Source organism: Schistocerca serialis, chromosome 6 (genome assembly GCF_023864345.2).
Source record: "Schistocerca serialis cubense isolate TAMUIC-IGC-003099 chromosome 6, iqSchSeri2.2, whole genome shotgun sequence".
Taxonomy (NCBI): Eukaryota; Metazoa; Arthropoda; class Insecta; order Orthoptera; family Acrididae; genus Schistocerca; species Schistocerca serialis.
In genome coordinates this window covers 326,077,465-326,095,484 of record NC_064643.1, presented here as the reverse complement: position 1 = coordinate 326,095,484, position 18,020 = coordinate 326,077,465, and the positions used below count along the sequence as shown (strand labels likewise).

General features: G+C 39.3%; 1 protein-coding gene across 2 annotated transcripts in view; it reads right to left on the bottom strand.

The window, feature by feature from the left end:
• The window catches only part of LOC126484378 (scm-like with four MBT domains protein 2), a 194,327-nt gene that overhangs the window by 83,845 nt on the left and 92,462 nt on the right, over positions 1-18,020 (bottom strand). For both annotated transcript variants that reach the window (XM_050107866.1, XM_050107867.1), the window contains exon 7: positions 7,687-7,900. In XM_050107866.1, the coding sequence (XP_049963823.1) occupies positions 7,687-7,900 (214 nt within the window). The remainder of the gene's footprint in view (positions 1-7,686; positions 7,901-18,020) is intronic.

The following is an 18,020-nucleotide window of genomic DNA, read 5'->3' as shown; positions in this document are numbered from 1 at the left end:
GTGGGGAATGGGCCAGGGGGACAGAGACACCATGGGAGCTTCCAGTTGTTGGGCACACTGCTCACAAGCTTCGACAAAATGGACAATTTCGCCACCAACCCCTGGCCAATCAACACATCATCTAGCAAACTGTACAGTGCACAAAACTCCTCAATGATGCTGGTGGAAAAGGCAAAGACCTCCTACTATAACGCGGGGGAAAGACTACACTGGGAAAGAGGTCTTCCTTGGACAACAGTGAAACATTGCCACAAACGGTGATACAATACTGTAAGGAAATACAATTGCTCATGGGGTCTGAAGTCCAGCCTGATGTTTTACCTCGCCAGCACTGTTGAGCAAACCAAACTGCCTGGCAGAGAACTGGACCGGCAGCAACAGCAGCTGCTATGCACAATCTCGTAATTGGGAAACCCTAGACCGGGCCTGCATTTCAGTATCAAGATCGAAGCATTGGAATTCTTCATGATCAAAGTTGGGATCAGGGTCAACAGGAAGGTGTTAGCATTGGCATGTTGAGATGTAGGTCAAAAATGAATTTTGTAAGTGTAGCAAGATAAGACCAGTCACCAGCATTGTAAGCCGTGTGCTGCATTGCCAGGCAAGGAAGTGTCATGATACAGCTGGGCCAGAGAGAGAGAGAGAGAGAGATTTAGAGATGAAAACAACAGGCCATTCAGAGCTGTCGGCATATCGCCGCACTAGGTCCACGGCAAGGCCATACTGTGAGGCATCAGTTGCCAAAACTATGTGCTGGTCTGAAGAGAACATAGCTAAACAAGTGGGCAAGAGTAGTTTGGATTTCAACATTTGAAAATCATGTTTGCTATCCAGTCTCGAGATGTTGTCTGGCAGAAGATTAATTCCATCCTGTGAGATCTCAAACCTCATATAAACAATAGAAGGTTGAAAAAACTGACATTTTACGAGGTTACACAGTAAGCCTGCAGAGTCTATGACAGAAAACAAAGTGTGCAACTTTTTCAAGTGATTGTCCGTGGAGGAGCCCATGACAGTGTCATGCAGATAATTAATTCAACCCAGGACAGGCATAATCAATTGCTCTAAAATCATGGGGAAATAGCAGGGTGGCCAGCCACACCAAAGGAAGACACAAATATTGATTGAGACCAAAAGCAGTATTAAAAACCAGAACTCTGAGACTCTTCATCCACAAGAACCTGCAGATATGCTTCAGACAAATCAATTTTAGAAAAGTACTGGCCTCCCGATATTTTTGCTAACAGTTTTTCCTACCGTGGAAGGGGATACCTACCCATGACTGTCAGTGCACTGACAGTAATACTAAACTCACAACAGAGGCGAAGTTTCCCTGGTAGCTTTCAAACTACAACCAGTGGGGATGACCATTCTGAGCCATAACAGGTTGCACCACACCTTCATGTTGAAGTATGCCCAATTCTTCTTTCACTTGATCTTTCAGGACTACAGGAATAGGACGCACACAACAAAAATGATGCCTAGTCCTGGATTTCAAAGAAATATGAGCAGAAAAATTTGTAGCAAGCCCTATTTCTTGTGAAAGTAAGTCAGAAAACTGCTCACACAGTGTTTCCAGTTGAGAATACAGTACCTGATTGGACACAACGTGAACTGTGTCAGTGAAAGAAAACCCAAATGGCTGAAATGCATCCGCCCTGAAGAAGTTCTCAACACCAGCATCAGCAACCACCACCAAAAATGTAAAGGAACACATCACTGACTTGTAAGAGGCAGATGCCGCAAATTGTCCCAATGGTGCATTGTTAGAACTGACTAGCTTCTGTATGACCAGTGCAACACTGACAAGCCTTAATTCACACAAGTTTAAGAATTCAATAATGTCACTGCAGCACCCCTGTCAACCAGTAAGCCGGGGCACTTAGCGAAAAACATTTAACTCAATAAACAACTTGGGAGAAGTCACAAGCAGTGGAGTCACACAGTTTCCATCCATGTCCATGCTGTGAGTGAACTTCGGCAAACGATACGTGGAGGCAATAAGGCCTGTTATCTGGCAAGCATTACAAGCAGCCCAGCATTTAGGGCATGTTGAAAGTTCATGCTGGACAAAACAGAAAGGACAATATGGCAAGAGAGAATGCTGATGCTGGGGCTGTCACGTCTGCTAGACACTGGGTCTACATGTTTACCACCGCCACTACCGCTTCCTCATGCAAGCTATCTGTCATCCTAGATGACACTTCTTGTGACATACTGCCACATCGTCCCATGCTTCAATTTAGCCACCTGCTGCCCTAGAAACTTCAAAAGACTGTGCTATTTGCAAAACTTCTGCTAATGGGGGTTTTACACAGAGTAAAGCCTTCTACCGCACTTCCTTGTCCGGAGCTAAATAGATAATTGCATCCATCATAGTCTGAATAAGATTAATTAGGGGTATCAGTAATTGTCTGATAATGGAAGTTGACAAAGTGGTCATTGCTGAAGTAAGCTGTTCGATCAGGGGCGATAGCATGACGTCCACAGAGACTAACTTGATGGAACTACAATTAAAGACTGTACATGCAGAAATGTTCCAAACTAATTGCTAATCCAATAATACACGAAACCAATCCAAACAACACAAATAATATGGTTGTATTCATATACCTCTGAACAATAACAGAAATAAGCCTTTTGTGAATCCACGTGTAACAAGATGCAGAACAAATTATGTGAATGGTATGCCAACAGTAAAACTGGTTGAACACACCCGCTCTCACGCTCATATGCAGTAGTAGCAAGAAAAAAATTGACAAATAAATATTGGTAGGGAAGCTTGAAAGCCCCAGGCATAGTGAGAAAGAAAAATGTAATGGCACCAAGCAGTGTCGAATGACTTATGTACGTCAAAAAAGATGCAATCAAGTGCTGGATTTTATAGATGTGTAGTCAGGTTGCTGGTTTGTCGGTTGTGGATCATCACTCCCGGAAACCACACTGATAGGGGAAGAAAAGGTCCCATGATTTGAGAGCCCAGTATAATCATTGGGTTATCATCGTTTCAAGCAATTTACAGAGCATGTTAGTGAGTTAATCAGTCAGTAGCTGTCTATAGACTCTGAAAGAAGAGAATCAGAATAATTGTTGCTCTTTTGTAGCCTAGAAGACTATGAAGCTTGCCCCAGACCTGGGATGATGAGGCATGCATTCCCAAGGACGAGGCATAATACTGCACACAATCAGGTAGTGAGCTTTAGTGCAAAGCTGCTTAAATGTGAGGACGGTGGTGTATGAAGGATGCTAATTGAGACATTGGGTGATCATTCAATGATTGTGAATATCTGTTGCAATGTCTTTGGTCTACCACAAAGTCAGCCGTGTTAAAAGGACCTTATAGAAAGGGGAACAGCAGTTCCAACAGTGTGGGTGATCAGGTTGGAGACATCTCCCGCAACCTCATCAATGCTACCTGACACAGAGTGGACAAAAGTGACAACAGAAGCACACAACTGCCAGACGCCTCTTCAAAGAGCTAAACGCAGTAACTGGTCAGTTGGTGGTGACAAGTGACAGGATCACCAGAAAATAGCCACCGTCTAAGGATCATTGTGTAGCATTTTAACAAAGGAACACGACTGGGAGAAGAGATCATAAGCTCGACAGCCAAAAAGATTCTGTGGGTAACACTGAAGTGAGTAGGAGTATTGTCATTAAGGAGACACACATCGAGGTTGTGTGAGGCCTGGCACTGCCCTGCTGAAAGACAGGGTGCCCCATGTGTGGAAAACCTCTCTGAATTCGAAACTCAAACACAGCACTTACATAGTTATGTCACACAACACAACACACGTCACACACTTTACTCTTTCTTCATTACAATTAGCCTTTTTGTGGAGGGTGAAGGTCCTTAGCATGGGGTAACACGATAATTTAAAATGTGCCTCCTGTACAAACATACATACTAGTTTTGTCATTCATTAATGTTTATTGTAGTAAGAATAATCTCAGGAACAATTTATTGAAATTTTAACAACCAATCACAGTTTTCAAACAAAAGTAACACTTAAAAGCTAGAAGGAAACATGTCGTATACTATCCATCAGCTTTAGAACGGGTTTGAAAGGAGTAAATACACAGTCATAAAAATCTTGATCATTTAGCTAGTGATCTAAGGAAACTACATTATAAAAACAATTTTAAATGAAAGTACTTAAAAAAAGCAACCCCACTCTATACAAGAATTTTTTAACAGGCAATCCTATTACATACAAGTGAATGTTTTTGCTGTTATGGTAAATTAGACTGAAGGGCAGCTACGCACACCAAAAAATTCAACAGGTAAGTGGTTGCCTATTTTATACAAAGGTCATTGTAAAAGTCATGGCAAATATTTCTTGTCTCAAAAATGATAACAAATTAAAAAATTCTTAAATATGTAAATGGAAGGTTAGTTTATATGTAACCATTGCATGTAGGGAGATCGATGAACGCCCACACCGCCATGAAGATATCTTCTTCTTCATGTGCCGTCTCCTCTAAGAAGGTTGGCTGTCATCATGGCAATTTCTGATCTTGATTTGGCTGATCTAAGGAGTTCTGACGTTGAACAGTTGTACCAATTTTTTAAATTGTCAATCCAGGATGTCCGTCTTCTACCCCTCGTTCTCTTCCCACAAATTTTCCCTTCTAGTATTATTTGCAATATTTTGTAATTTACTCCCCTAATAACATGGCCTAAATATTGTAGCTTCCTTACTTTAATAGTTTTAATTAATTCTTTTTCCTTTCCCATTCTTCTTAGGACATCTTGATTAGTAATCCTCGACACCCAACTAATTCTAAGTATTCTTCTATATGCCCACATTTCAAAAGCTTCTAAACTGTTCATGTCCTTCTTTTTCAATGTCCACGCTTCCATTCCGTATAATAATTTTGAGAATACATAGCATCTTAGCAACCTCATTTTTGTGTTTAAACAAATGTCTCTCGAACAGAATGCACTTTTCACCTTATTAAAGATACTTCTGGCCTGTCCTATTCTCGATTTAATTTCTTCTGAGCTTTCAATCTCCTCATTTACAATTGTTCCGAGATATTTAAATTTACGTACTTGATCGACTCTTTCCCTATTGATTGTAAGATTTTCTTGTTGGTGTGTTTTAGATATCACCATGAACTTAGTCTTGCTTACGTTAAGAGTCAAGCCAAATTCTTCACTTTTTTCTGCGACTTTGTCAAGAAGTAATTGTAGATCTTTGAGGTTTCCAGCTAGTAGTGCAGTGTCATCAGCAAACCTAACATTGTTAATGTTTAGCCCATTCACTTTAATGCCAGCTATTTCATCTGATAGAGCTGCCTGGATTATGTCTTCTGAATACATATTAAACAATAAGGGTGAGAGAACGCAACCTTGTCTCACACCCCTCTTTATTTCTATATCATTCGATAACTCATTTTCTACCTTCACGGTTGCGGTTTGATTGTAGTAGAGGTTATATATAATGCGGATGTCTTTCTTATCAAGTGTTTTCTTTTCTAACAATTCTATGAGATGATCATGACGAACTTTGTCAAATGCTTTATTATAATCCAGGAAGCACACATATAGTGGCTGGTTAACCTCCATACATCGTTGTGCTAATATGTTAAAAGCAAACAATGCTTCTCTTGTACCGAGGGAACTTCTAAAACCGAATTGTGTTTCACTTATACCTTCTTCTACTTTTTTGTATATTCGTTGGTGTATAACTTTTAGAAATATGTTTAAGGTGTGACTCATAAGCATAAGATATAGCACGAGAGAAAAGACGAAAAAAGTTTGACTTTGCATACGTATTTTACTGTCAACTACAAAAGTACGCAATAGTACATTACATTACAATCTATGTGCATTCCATAGTATCAAAACCCTCCCTAAGAATCCACAGTAGCATAATGTGGTGGTAGATGGCAGTCCTTTCCAAGAGAACCAAGTGGGAAGAGAGGCCATGGTGTGAGTTCAGTAGCCATCAAGGATGGATGTTACCTCACTTGTACAGTGGTCTTATGTAAAGATTGCAGTTCACCGTGGAAGGAATGCACGGCACTGTCACGGGGAGCTTGTGGAAGCAGTAGGAAATGCTGTTATACCATACCGAATGGTTGCTTGGTGGACAGATGTATTCAGGCATTGCTGACATGCACTGATTGGGCTGCCTGCCAGTGTTTGTACGGACTGTGCTCATACCCACATCGTCCAATGCTTGGAGAATGACAGAAGATGGATGCTGCAGGAATTACAGTGCCATACTGGTATTGAGAAGACAACTATTAACAGGAGTTCTAGGAATGAGCTACATATGCATGAAGTTACTGCAACATGGGTGCCTCATGCACTAAGTGAAGTGGAAAAGTGGACACATTATGAAACTTGTCCTGTACATCTAGCGTGTTACGAGGGAAAGTGAGACGATATGCTTGTATAAATATCGACATAGATGAATTTTGGGCCAGGCCCGGTGAGCCAGAATTTAAACGCCAATCTACAAAACAGCGTCATCCAGGTTCACCATGCAGACAGAAATTTTGTCGCAATCCATCTCCGATCAAGTTAATGGCCTATAACACTAAAGGAGTGATTTTGAGCCATTTGGTCACAGTTGGACAAACTGTTAACGCATTGTACTACTGTCACACTTTCCTGCAATGACACCTATGATGGACTATTCGAGGGAAATGTCATGACTATCTACATAATGAGTTAATTCTTCAGGACAATGTGAGAGCCCGTAAGGCAGCATATGTGCAGAATCAGCTCACACAACAGGGATGGGAAGTAATGGAGCATCCACCATATTCTCCAAGCTTACCACCTTGTGATTATGACCTCATACCAAAAGTGACCAAGCCTTCACATGGAACATACTTTCAAACACGTCAAGACATTGCTACAGCAGTGACGCATGAGATCCAATGATTCATTCATGGTGAGACCTCGAGTATTCGGTGTCTACCACAGCATTCACAGTGTGTGATGGATTCATTGGGAGACTATTTTAAGGGACTCTGAGATGCAGCAGGTCTGTGTTCTTGCCCTGTACTATACCATGCTGTGGCAACTGACAGTAAAACATGTTTGAAATGACAATTTTTTTTGTCTTTATTCTCACATTGTATCTGCATTGCAGCATGTGTGTTCATCCAGCTCGCTAAATGTAATGTTTACGTATGAACTAACCTTCCATTTGCATATTTCCGAATTTTTAATTTGTTACCAATTTTGAGACAAAAAAAAGTTGCCATGACTTTTGCATTGACGCTCATATATATAATTCAGTTGAGATTTTTATTCTCACAGGGTCAATTTTATTTTGTTAAATACAGTGGGTATATCACTTCTCATAACTATTTTGACTGCATATAATCCTCTGCATGTTCACAGCAATAAGCTTAAGTAACGTCAGAATAGCTTTTGAAGATAATGTGCTTCTTAGTGGTCCGTTACTAATAAAATAATTGACTTATTTATTAGTGCCTCTGGATAGACCGTTCATTTTTTGGATTATTTCGAAGTTTACTCGAAACTACCTCCAATTTTTTCAGTTGTTTTTTGTTTTATAGGGGCAGTATAACGGACACCTTTACAGAACAAAAAAATAGATATGAAATTATGTTGTTAATAGATCTGACAATCACAAAAATCATATGACCCATAGATTTTCACAAAGGCAAAATAAGGGAAGAATCAACAAATTCACTTACCAGCAGGGAAGATATATGGGTGGTCAGCTGTGCACAAGCAAATGCCACGTGTTCCAATGCTGTCTGGGCCACACCCATCTATTCTGATAAGAAAATAATTTTCATCAAAAACTCGGGCAACTGTTGCTGGTCTTATATCGGTATGTGTTTTTGGGTCAAGTGCCTCGAGTTTCATTCCAACTTTAAAACCATGTAGAGGTACAGATACCCTGTTCTAATGAAAAAGAAATAACCATTCTTAATGCACTGAAGAATACTGATGATTTCAGAATAATATACAGTGGTACAGGCAAACTGTTCTCATGGAAAATAAATAACCATTTTTAAAGAACTGAAGAATATTGATACTTTCTGAATAATAACTTACAATTTCACAGCAAAACATTATCAATTAGATAATTTTTATAACCAGCAGTAACTGGCAGATTGTTTACATAACTGAAACTTGTCACGTGATGCTAAAAAAAGAGAATAATAGTCTTAAGTTGTATTACATCAAATCTTGCAGCAACGTGTAACAAGGAAATCAAATCTGTGTAATTAGGTTTTAATTATGACAACGTTAGAGAAAGGACTACTTGATGGAAACAGTTAATAATACTTCTCTAACATACCGCCACCCCAATCATCTGGAGACAGAAACAGACAATGGCGGCAATATTATTTGTATGGCACTAATATGGGCACACATTACCCACAGTCATAAAGTTTAGTATTCAGCACATTTTTGGCCAAAGAGTTAGTGCCAATTTTGGTTTACCCACACTATGTGGCTCAGGGCAGTGACCAGTTTAGTTTGTGATGGACTACTACACAAAAGAAAGAACGAAAATGTTCTGGGTGCAATTTCGAGTCAGAATACAGTTTTAATCTGTCAGCAAGTTTCAAAACAGCGCACATTCTGCTGAATAGCAAAAGATTAACACTGGTAACAACAGTACACTCATAAAAGTGTAACATACTAAGAAATAGTTGAGTAATCTACGGAAATGTGTAGCAGAGTCAGATAACGTTCTCACAACAGCATCAACGTTGCTGGTATCGAGGCCAACTGCATCTGACACCCGTATTTCTGGCATTATATATGACATGACTTGGAATACATATCTCAGATAGTTTCTGCTGTTTTGCATGTTTATCAAATCCTGATATTTATGATAATCTGATTTGGTATTGTCTTATAGTAATACGTTTATGCACTGCTTCAAAAATTACAACTCATGTACATAAATGCTTGTTGTTCAGTGTCTTGTGTAGTTTGTTGTCCATTAGTGGCTGCTAGATTAAGTTTCAGCAAGTGTCAGAAGAAAGTGAACTCATCACTTAAATCATCACTGGCCAACCTACATAGTCGTAGTTGGTAGCAGAATTTTCTGTGCTCAGATTGGAACTTGCCTCGTGTAAAATTTTTAATTTGGGATGGGATTTTGCTTATAGCTCCTGACCAGAAAGTTTGAGCTTGTGTTCTTGAAAAGCCTGATGCTAGGTAAAATGAGGTTGCTCAAAAAGCTCAGTTTATTGAAAGTGCATCAGCAGCATAACGAGCATCTGAATTTACTTGTGAGCTGTACAATGTGCATCCACTGTTGACTAAAGTGTGGCAAAGGTGCACTCTAGACAATGCCATTTCCTAAAGTCAACTGATGACAAGACAAAGCCGTCATCTGCAGACTGTGAGGCACCAACAAATGAAGGTGCAGGTATGCCAATTAGGAATATAGTTAGCTATTCCTCCCCACTATTGACTCAAGCAAAAACGGCAAAATCATTTAGATGGAAATTCTAGTAGCAGTTACCATAGAGATAGTTCACAAAGTGTAGCAAAAGCAAGGAAATCCTGTACTGAATGTTTCTGCAATAGAAGACGGGGCAACTGTCCTTAGCAAAATACTACATGTTTTGCTTGCAACGAACATGTGTATGTGGCTGCCACCTGTTAAAGCCACCCAGGATGGCATCAGTCGATAGTAAAACTCCATTCGAACTGATGAAACCACAATTCATCAGCAGTGTGGGTGGGATTTTCAAGTGGATACCAGACCATCCTCATCCCAAATTAATGAACAACTGGCATATCAACCTTTGGAGACAACTAATCATCATCTACTAGCACACAATAATCAGCCTATTGCTTTAAAGCCTAAGTAACAGTCGATATTAAAAACATATATGTAGACCAGTAACATTTTTTGTAGTGTTTTTAGCAATCGCAATGAACATTTTTGGTATTGACACCTTTATCAGTTTGGTTTTCAAATACAAGCTCTAGTTAATATAATCTCTAACAGTATTTTGACCACTGATTAGGACTCTGGTCTGAATCTAACCTGGATTGTGTACAAAATTTTGAAGAGCACATACCATTAAATCTATGCTGCTACTCATTTATCCCAAGCTAAGTATGTGCCTTTTGCCATGAATAAACTAGTTGAAGCACAATTTGGTCATTTGGAGCCATCAGTTGTTGTGACACAAATTGTCTCAAGCCAATGATCAACATCTATGGTTGTAATTTTAATGAATCAATCAAGGCTCAATTTAATGTAGATGCTTATCTTATTCCAAACCTGGCAGAGCTACTGGCAAAGTTATCTCAAAGGTCAAACTTATTGTAATCAGACTTCTATTGTAATCAGACTTCTCTGACACATCTGCAATTTACCCTTCAAAGAAGAATTAAAGCATTTTATGGTAGTCAATAAACATGACTTTTGAGCTACATCAATATAACATATTATCTTTTGGTGTTGTGAGGATGCCCTACTACTTTAAAATCATTGATTATTGCTGTATCCAGTGACGATAATGGAATATCTACAATCCACTCAGCAGAGTGGTGCTGCACACCTTACAGAACACCAGCAATGGGACACTGCAAAACAAGTGGCACCACATCTCTCACCAGTAATCAACCACCAGCAACCAGCCATGTCTACAGTGGTGGCCAGTTAGTGGCCAGTTACCATGCGTTAATGTGCTAAAGCACACTGTAAACATCACACTACAATTATGCTATTTCTCTTTGAATGCAAGCCGGAAATCACACTAAAATTACACCATTTCTCTTCAAATGTGTTCTTGTATGCAAATAAAAGGGACAAAAACATGACTTGTAGTGTTCTCTCCACAATAATTAGAAACTAGTGTCCAGTGCTGACACGACTGTTAGCTGCGCTACGATCAACTCGGAAAAGGACACAGTGTCTGCTTTTGATGTGATGTCACTCCTGCCCACACTGCAAGTGCTACATTGCTCACAGCACCAAGTCAGCATTTTCCTTGAAACTGCATTAGCATATTGTGCAAGTGCAAAATATGAGGAGTTTCTGGAAAGCCGTTGCGACTTAGTGGTCTAGCACGTGGACTGTCAGTTCCTTGTCTTGTGTTTGATTCCTGCTGGCATTAACTACTGTCCTTTTTTTTTCATTTTATTTGATTTTATTCCTTGCAATGTTAAACAATTAATTATTGTCTGCTTGTGTCTGTGTATGTGCGGATGGATATGGGTGTGTGTGTGTGTGTGTGTGTGAGTGTATACTGTAACGTTCCCTGGCAAACTCACGTTATTAAAGAACAAGAGTTTATTTGTACCATATACGCCGCTCTGGGCAAGTTGTATATATCGTAATTATTGAACAAAAATATTACTGAATGTGGTGTAAAAGACATTTGTTATTCTCCTTATATTTTTTGTTGTAATATTTCTCTGTATTTAGGATAGGAATTTTTCTGTATTTATTATGTGATTGTAAAATGTGTCAGTATTTGCAGTAGCAGAGATATAAAATGTTGTCAGAAGAGAATAATATCGTCAATTTGCAAAGAAATGTTAATAGTCAGCAATACTATTTAAGCACAATGCATTATGTATTCTTTGGTCTTCTCTGTTCAGAAGTCATTGCGGTAGGACACTGTGAAAGAGACTTTTACGAATGTGTAGACTTCTTTTGTCTCTGTCTGGACTTAGCCGCCATTAGACGATGCGTTACGAATTAATGTGAGTTGTATTGTTGTTTGATCTAAATATATTAGAGTTTATCAAAAGTGTGAATTATTTATGTAAATTAGCTTGCCCACGTCATCTATAAAATTTCTTTAAGAATTTTTCAGCATTTTTTTTAGCGGTGTTGCTGGGCTGTGCCGCGACCAACAATGATAGGCATATAAATATATTTAAAAAATTATCAAACCCGTAAATCGGGAACAGATGCATAAAAATCAATAGTGAATTAAGAAATTGTTCTTCTTTTTCAGTGATCCTGTGGCTGATAAAATTTGAATTAATTATACGTTTGTGCATTCGTAAGCGGATAGTTAATGATAGTTAACATTGAAATTTAAACAGTTTGGTTCTTTAAAATAACTTAAATGTATAGTGAAGTAGGTTTGATCAGTGATAAATGTCGGCTTGGCAATAATTAAAACATTTTCTGCTAATAGAGGTAATCTTGTGTTCTATGGCTAGTGCCGGGATAAAATTCAGTAAAAATATTTAACAAAAAACCCACTGCATCTGGAAAGTGTATGCCAAGGCCGAAAGATTTAAAGGACTCAATTCTCAACCTAATATTCTTAACCAGTTCATATGAGTTCACGTAAATATTATTTTTTCTTTAAATGTACGTAATTCTTAAGAAAGTAAAAATTTTTATTACCACACGAAAATAAGAGAGTGGTTCTACAACAAAGTTCGCACGAAAGAAAATTAACTTAAAAGCAAAAGATAAAATTTATTATTCTTCTTTAACGAAATTTCAAATCAATTCCATTCATTACGACGATTTCGTTAAATTGGCGCCCAACGTGGGGCTCGAATATGCAGTGGCCACTAAATACCCGTGAGATAACTAGGGAATTAATATAGTCGAACTTTGTTGCAGAATATTTAATAATTTTTCTATGTATTGTATGTATTGCATAACCAATATTGTGTGGTAATACCTGTGTATGATTTTTTGCATGAGAACACTATGTACCCAGAGGCAAGCTGAAGAAGAGAGCTCAATATTTCGAAAAATTAATTACCTACCACAATATCAGGGGGCAGCTGCACCCAAGATAGATCACCAAAAGGTAAAGCTACAGTGTAGTTGTCCTGTGGGTAGTAAAGTAGCCTCAGTGCAGTGTTCTCGGATCATTAGTGGTGTGCTTGTTGTTAGTACTTTGTTTTAAAATAACAGGACATTTAGGTATATGTCTGCTTGTGTCTGTATGTGTGGATGGATATGTGCGTGTGTGCGAGTGTATACCTGTCCTTTTTTCCCCCTAAGGTAAGTCTTTCCGCTCCCGGGATTGGAATGACTCCTTACCCTCTCCTTTAAAACCCACTTCCTTTCGTCTTCCCCTCTCCTTCCCTCTTTCCTGATGAGGCAACAGCTTGTTGCGAAAGCTTGAATTTTGTGTGTATGTTTGTGTTTGTTTGTGTGTCTATCGACCTGCCAGTGCTTTTGTTGGGTAAGTCACCTCATCTTTGTTTTTATATATAATTTTTCCCACGTGGAATGTTTCCTTCCATTATATTGAGGACATTTAGGTAGTTAGTCATTGTAGTATATAGTAAGTGTGTATTAGTTAATGTCCATTTCTTGTGTGATTATGTCAGTGAAACCTGAGTGTTAGGATATTTAGTTAAGATTTTATTTCTTTTGTTTACTATGGTTAGATTGCGTAGTCAGAAAGATATCAACATGGATAATGAGCAACAGTCAGTAAGTAGTGATACCGAGTTGGAAAGTGGGACACAAAGTAATGTTAGTGACGTAGTTCAGGAAGTACAATGTGAGAATCTGGGGGCAGAAGGACAAGAAATGTTGCCACTGCCACCCAGTGATTCAGTTGATAGCGGAAATACTGTGCCATCCGCAAGCACTGGACACGGACCAGAGAGTGGTGTGATGTCAGAAGTGCAATCATTAAGAGTTATGTTCGAGCGCATGCTCAATTTCCAAGCTGAATTTGTACATATGCAAGCCGAGCGTGACCAGAGATTGGTAGCTGAATTTGCATGCAAACAAGCACAACGCGATAAAGAACGTGATGCTAAACAAGCAGAGCGTGATAAAGAACGTAATGCTAAACAAGCAGAGCGTGACCGACGCCTGCATGAGAGGGACTTGCAGTTGATGCAAACTTTAGAAGTTATGCAAAGTGAGCTTGTTAGTTTGAAACAAAAATATGAAACCATACCCAAAACAGTGCATGAATTAAGCGAAAGAGTAGACAGTATTCAGGTGGCTAACGCCAATATCGTAGAGGGAATTAGTGTCCTGACTAACAGAGTCGAGCAATTGGAAATTGACACAACTCAAGTAATTGAGGACAAAGTGATCGAACAAGTGCACAAAGTAGAAAATGAAGTCATAAAAGAAATAGATCAGAAAGTGCACGCCGCAATTGAGGCCAGAGATGTGGGCTCAAGTGCGGATGTGCAGGATCTAAAAAAGATAGTGCACAAAGACATTCCGCTGTGGCAGCGGAGTGTGGACTGTCGTCTTGCCGAAATGGAGCTTAGCTTGCGGCATGACGAGGGGCAGGCGTATGTCACGCCAGCCAGGTCCAACAATGATAGGCTTATAAATACTGCAGTAAAAAATTGCGACTGCGAGACAGAACAGGCAACCAATGTAAGCGAAAAAAATAAATGTCATTCCAAAGTAGTGATTGAAGAAAGCTTGATTAGGAACCGACAGTTTCAGATCTTTACAACGGAGAAGAAATCTGTTCACCCTGTAGTGTTTATCAAGGGATTTAGAAACATTTTGCCTAGCGTTTGGAGTCATACCCAGAAAATACAGTTCGTTATGTCCTACATACAAGGAGATGCTGCATTATGGGCAACCGAAGCAGCTGATAGTTGCGATACATATGAGCAATTTGAAAAAGCATTCTTGGCCAAATATTGGTCAACATGTATCCAGGAGAGATTACGGAAGGAGGTATATAATCCAGAGCCGTATTCTCCACAACTAGGCAATTTGCGAAAATATTTCGAGAAGTACATTAATAAGACCCATTACTGGGACGAACAGATTTCATCCCGGGATTTGATCAGGCTTTTGAAATCACACTTGCCGATACATGTAAAGGAAAAGCTTATACACGTGCCTGAAAATGATATGGAACATTTCTTGTCTGTTCTGGACTCAATTGACCTGATTCAGGAGGACGTTAAGGCAGCCTCTGAACAGGCTAGAAGTAACGGAAATGGTTATAGAAATGGTAGAAATAACACGCCTCCACCAAGTAATGGAAACGGCGGAGATAATAATAGGAGACAAGAGTATGCACAAAACGGAAATAGAGGTAGAGACCGGAACGGCAATAGTCCGCCGGTGAATAATGACCGGAAAAGGAGGTTCGATGACCGGTATGAGACAGGCCCACCAAGCAATAATAGATGGAAAAATGCCAGGGGGCCGAGCAACACTAATACTTATAATGATGCAAACCGAACTTGGCCGCAGAACCAGAGGCCCAGTCCGGACCGGCAAAACAGTGATAGATATGACAATAACCGACCGCCACCACAAAATGCGCCAATTGCGCAACCGTGGCGGCCGACGCAAAACAACGTGCACATAGTGGAGGTCAGTGACACAGAGCAGCCACGCCCATCCACTAGCAATAATTCAACAAACTAGATGCAGCCGAGATACGCTCTCCATCGTCGGCTGAGGTTTGGAGTGAGAGCAGCCCGACACAGAACAAAACACCGAACAAAATCTGTATCCTTAGGTATAATGACGGGGTACAGATGGGAGATGAATTAATAACTGAACCATCCACGTGCGTAAAGGAGCACAAAGACAAAGTACAAGCGATAATAGAGATCAAAATTAACAATATTGGTGTGCAAGCGGTCGTAGATACAGGTGCTACTGTCAGTGTTATGAGTATGGACTTATTCAAAGTACTGGGGAAGGAAAGGCGTATGCTGACTTTTCCCGTGAATAATTGTAAAGTCACTGGAGCCATAAGTGCACAGCGACAAATAATTAAACTCCAAGTGCGGGTAGAGATGTATTTAGGGGATGAAGCCATAGCGTGCTCATTCCTGGTAGTAAAGGGTTTAAAGGTAGCCTGCATTTTGGGGGTAGATTTTTTAAGAGAGAGGGACGCAATAATCGACCTTTCTCGGGGAAAATTAAGCTTGATGAATGCTGGTAGGAGAATAGAATTGTCCATGCTCAGATCTGAAGAGGTACCTGTACCTAATTGTAATGCTATTAACGTAAAATGTAGGAATCAGTCGATACTACATTTAGACAATCATTGTCTAGCACAGAATCTCTATTATCCTGACGTACAATGTGATCAATCAAAAGCAAATGTGGACGCACTTGTGAACAAAGTATCACAGTCCGAAAATTTAAATTCAATGCAACAACAGGATTTGGTACAGTTATTATTTAATTATGCAGATGTATTTTCTGAACGACCAGGAATTGTTAAGGGATATCAGTACAATATCGAGGTGAAGCCTCACAAAACTTACTGTCGAGCCTCATACTCCATTCCTTGGCCCAAGAAGGAAAAAGTTTTTTTACGAACATTTGGAGAGTTAAATAAATTGTTCAGGTTGTACATTGCATATAAGCACACAAGATAAGAAAAGCAGGGTGCAACCTTACCAGGTGTGCTCAGAAAAGGAAAGAAAAATATAATCGACATGTGACGAATAACCAAAAATTTAGTGTTGGGGACTTGGTACTCTTACGCAATCATCCTAAGTCCTCGGCATCCATGAAACAGAATAGCAAGTGGCAATTGGTGTACAATGGACCTTTTAGAGTAGTAAGTGTGCCACATGAGTGTAGCTATCTCTTAGCAGATCCCCACTCAGGAAGAGTACGGGGACTGTATCCGCGTAAGGATGTAAAAGCATTCCTACAGTAAAAGACTAATAGTCCTATGTGGACACCATTCTTTTGTAAATAATGAACATTAATGATGTGTGATCTTTAGAGATAATGTACTAGTGTAGAAGTGTTTAGTTATAAGAATATGATTGACTTTCTCATGTGTATGGATATTTGTGTTATGTACTCTTTTAATTTGTGTTATCTAGAACATGCTCTAAATGTTTGCACAGATAATCTGATTAGTGCAATTATTTGTAGTGTTAAGCTGTGACAGAGTTCAATCAAAAAAGAACATTTTAGTAATGATTAGTTAGTGTACTACATAATTTTCTATGTGCCCAAATTTGAAATATTTCTTGGCACAATCTTTTCTATTATGTGTATGTATGTAGATATGTGTAGCTGTCAGATTGACAGATTCGAACCCAGAATAATATTAATAATATGAGGCCCTGAGAACTCTATTATCTCACTAATGTTATTAGAGAAAATAATGCACCCAGTAGTGACCCGAGGGCACCACGGGAGGCAAACTTGTTGCAAATTTATGTAATGCAAAGTTACGCACAAAGAAGCTTCAATTGAAGTATGTGCAGATTCAAACAGTAAAAAAGAGCTAGCCAGATACAGTCCAAGTCAATTTTTGCCTACAGAGACTACACTGTAGTTACGTAGGACGTTGATAGTAAAGTGTGACATGAGTTCAAAGGAGTTATTGAACAGTATGCCTGAATCCGGCTGGAATGCACAAATAAAATCTACTCGAACACGAATATAGATGACTTTTGGGCAAACTAATACCAAATTTTAATATTTTGTTACCATGTACGCAAATATCACACCTTGGTAAAGAGTTACGAATGTGCTACTAAAAAAAAAAAAAAAAAAAAAAAAAAAAAAAAAAAAAAAAAAAAAAAAAAAAAAAATTGCACAGCGAACATTGTAAATAAAAATAAAGGAACTTAAACAAAAGTGCAGTATTGTGCGGCAGAGACAGACAGTGACTGTTAAACCTGCAGCAATACGTCACGGAGTAGTTGAGTATAAGTAATAAAAAACTGTATCATCGCCGTGTGTGCAAGTGGACAAGGAACTAGCACGACACGAACAGTGAACCGATAACGGACGGTGGATCAAATTAGTGTCAAACTTTAACTCTTTGTGTGTCAAGGGACGCTAGGAAAGCGCATTGACTATAGAGATACATTTTGTCCAAAGGTGAAAACTTGCGTGTGACTAATGACAAGTCATGACATGGTGAAAAATATTGTATGCCCATAAAACGTGTTACTGTGACAACGAAACATTGTGCAAACCAGACTAGTGAAGGCCTACTGAGTAATAACTGCCACTAACTGTGTGCGTTCTTTCCCACAGCAGGAAAAATGCCCATAAGGATAGTACACTGTTTCTGAACTTGTTGCATGTTTCCTGGAGCACTGCAAGAAGACGTCGCACGGGCGAGCGGATATC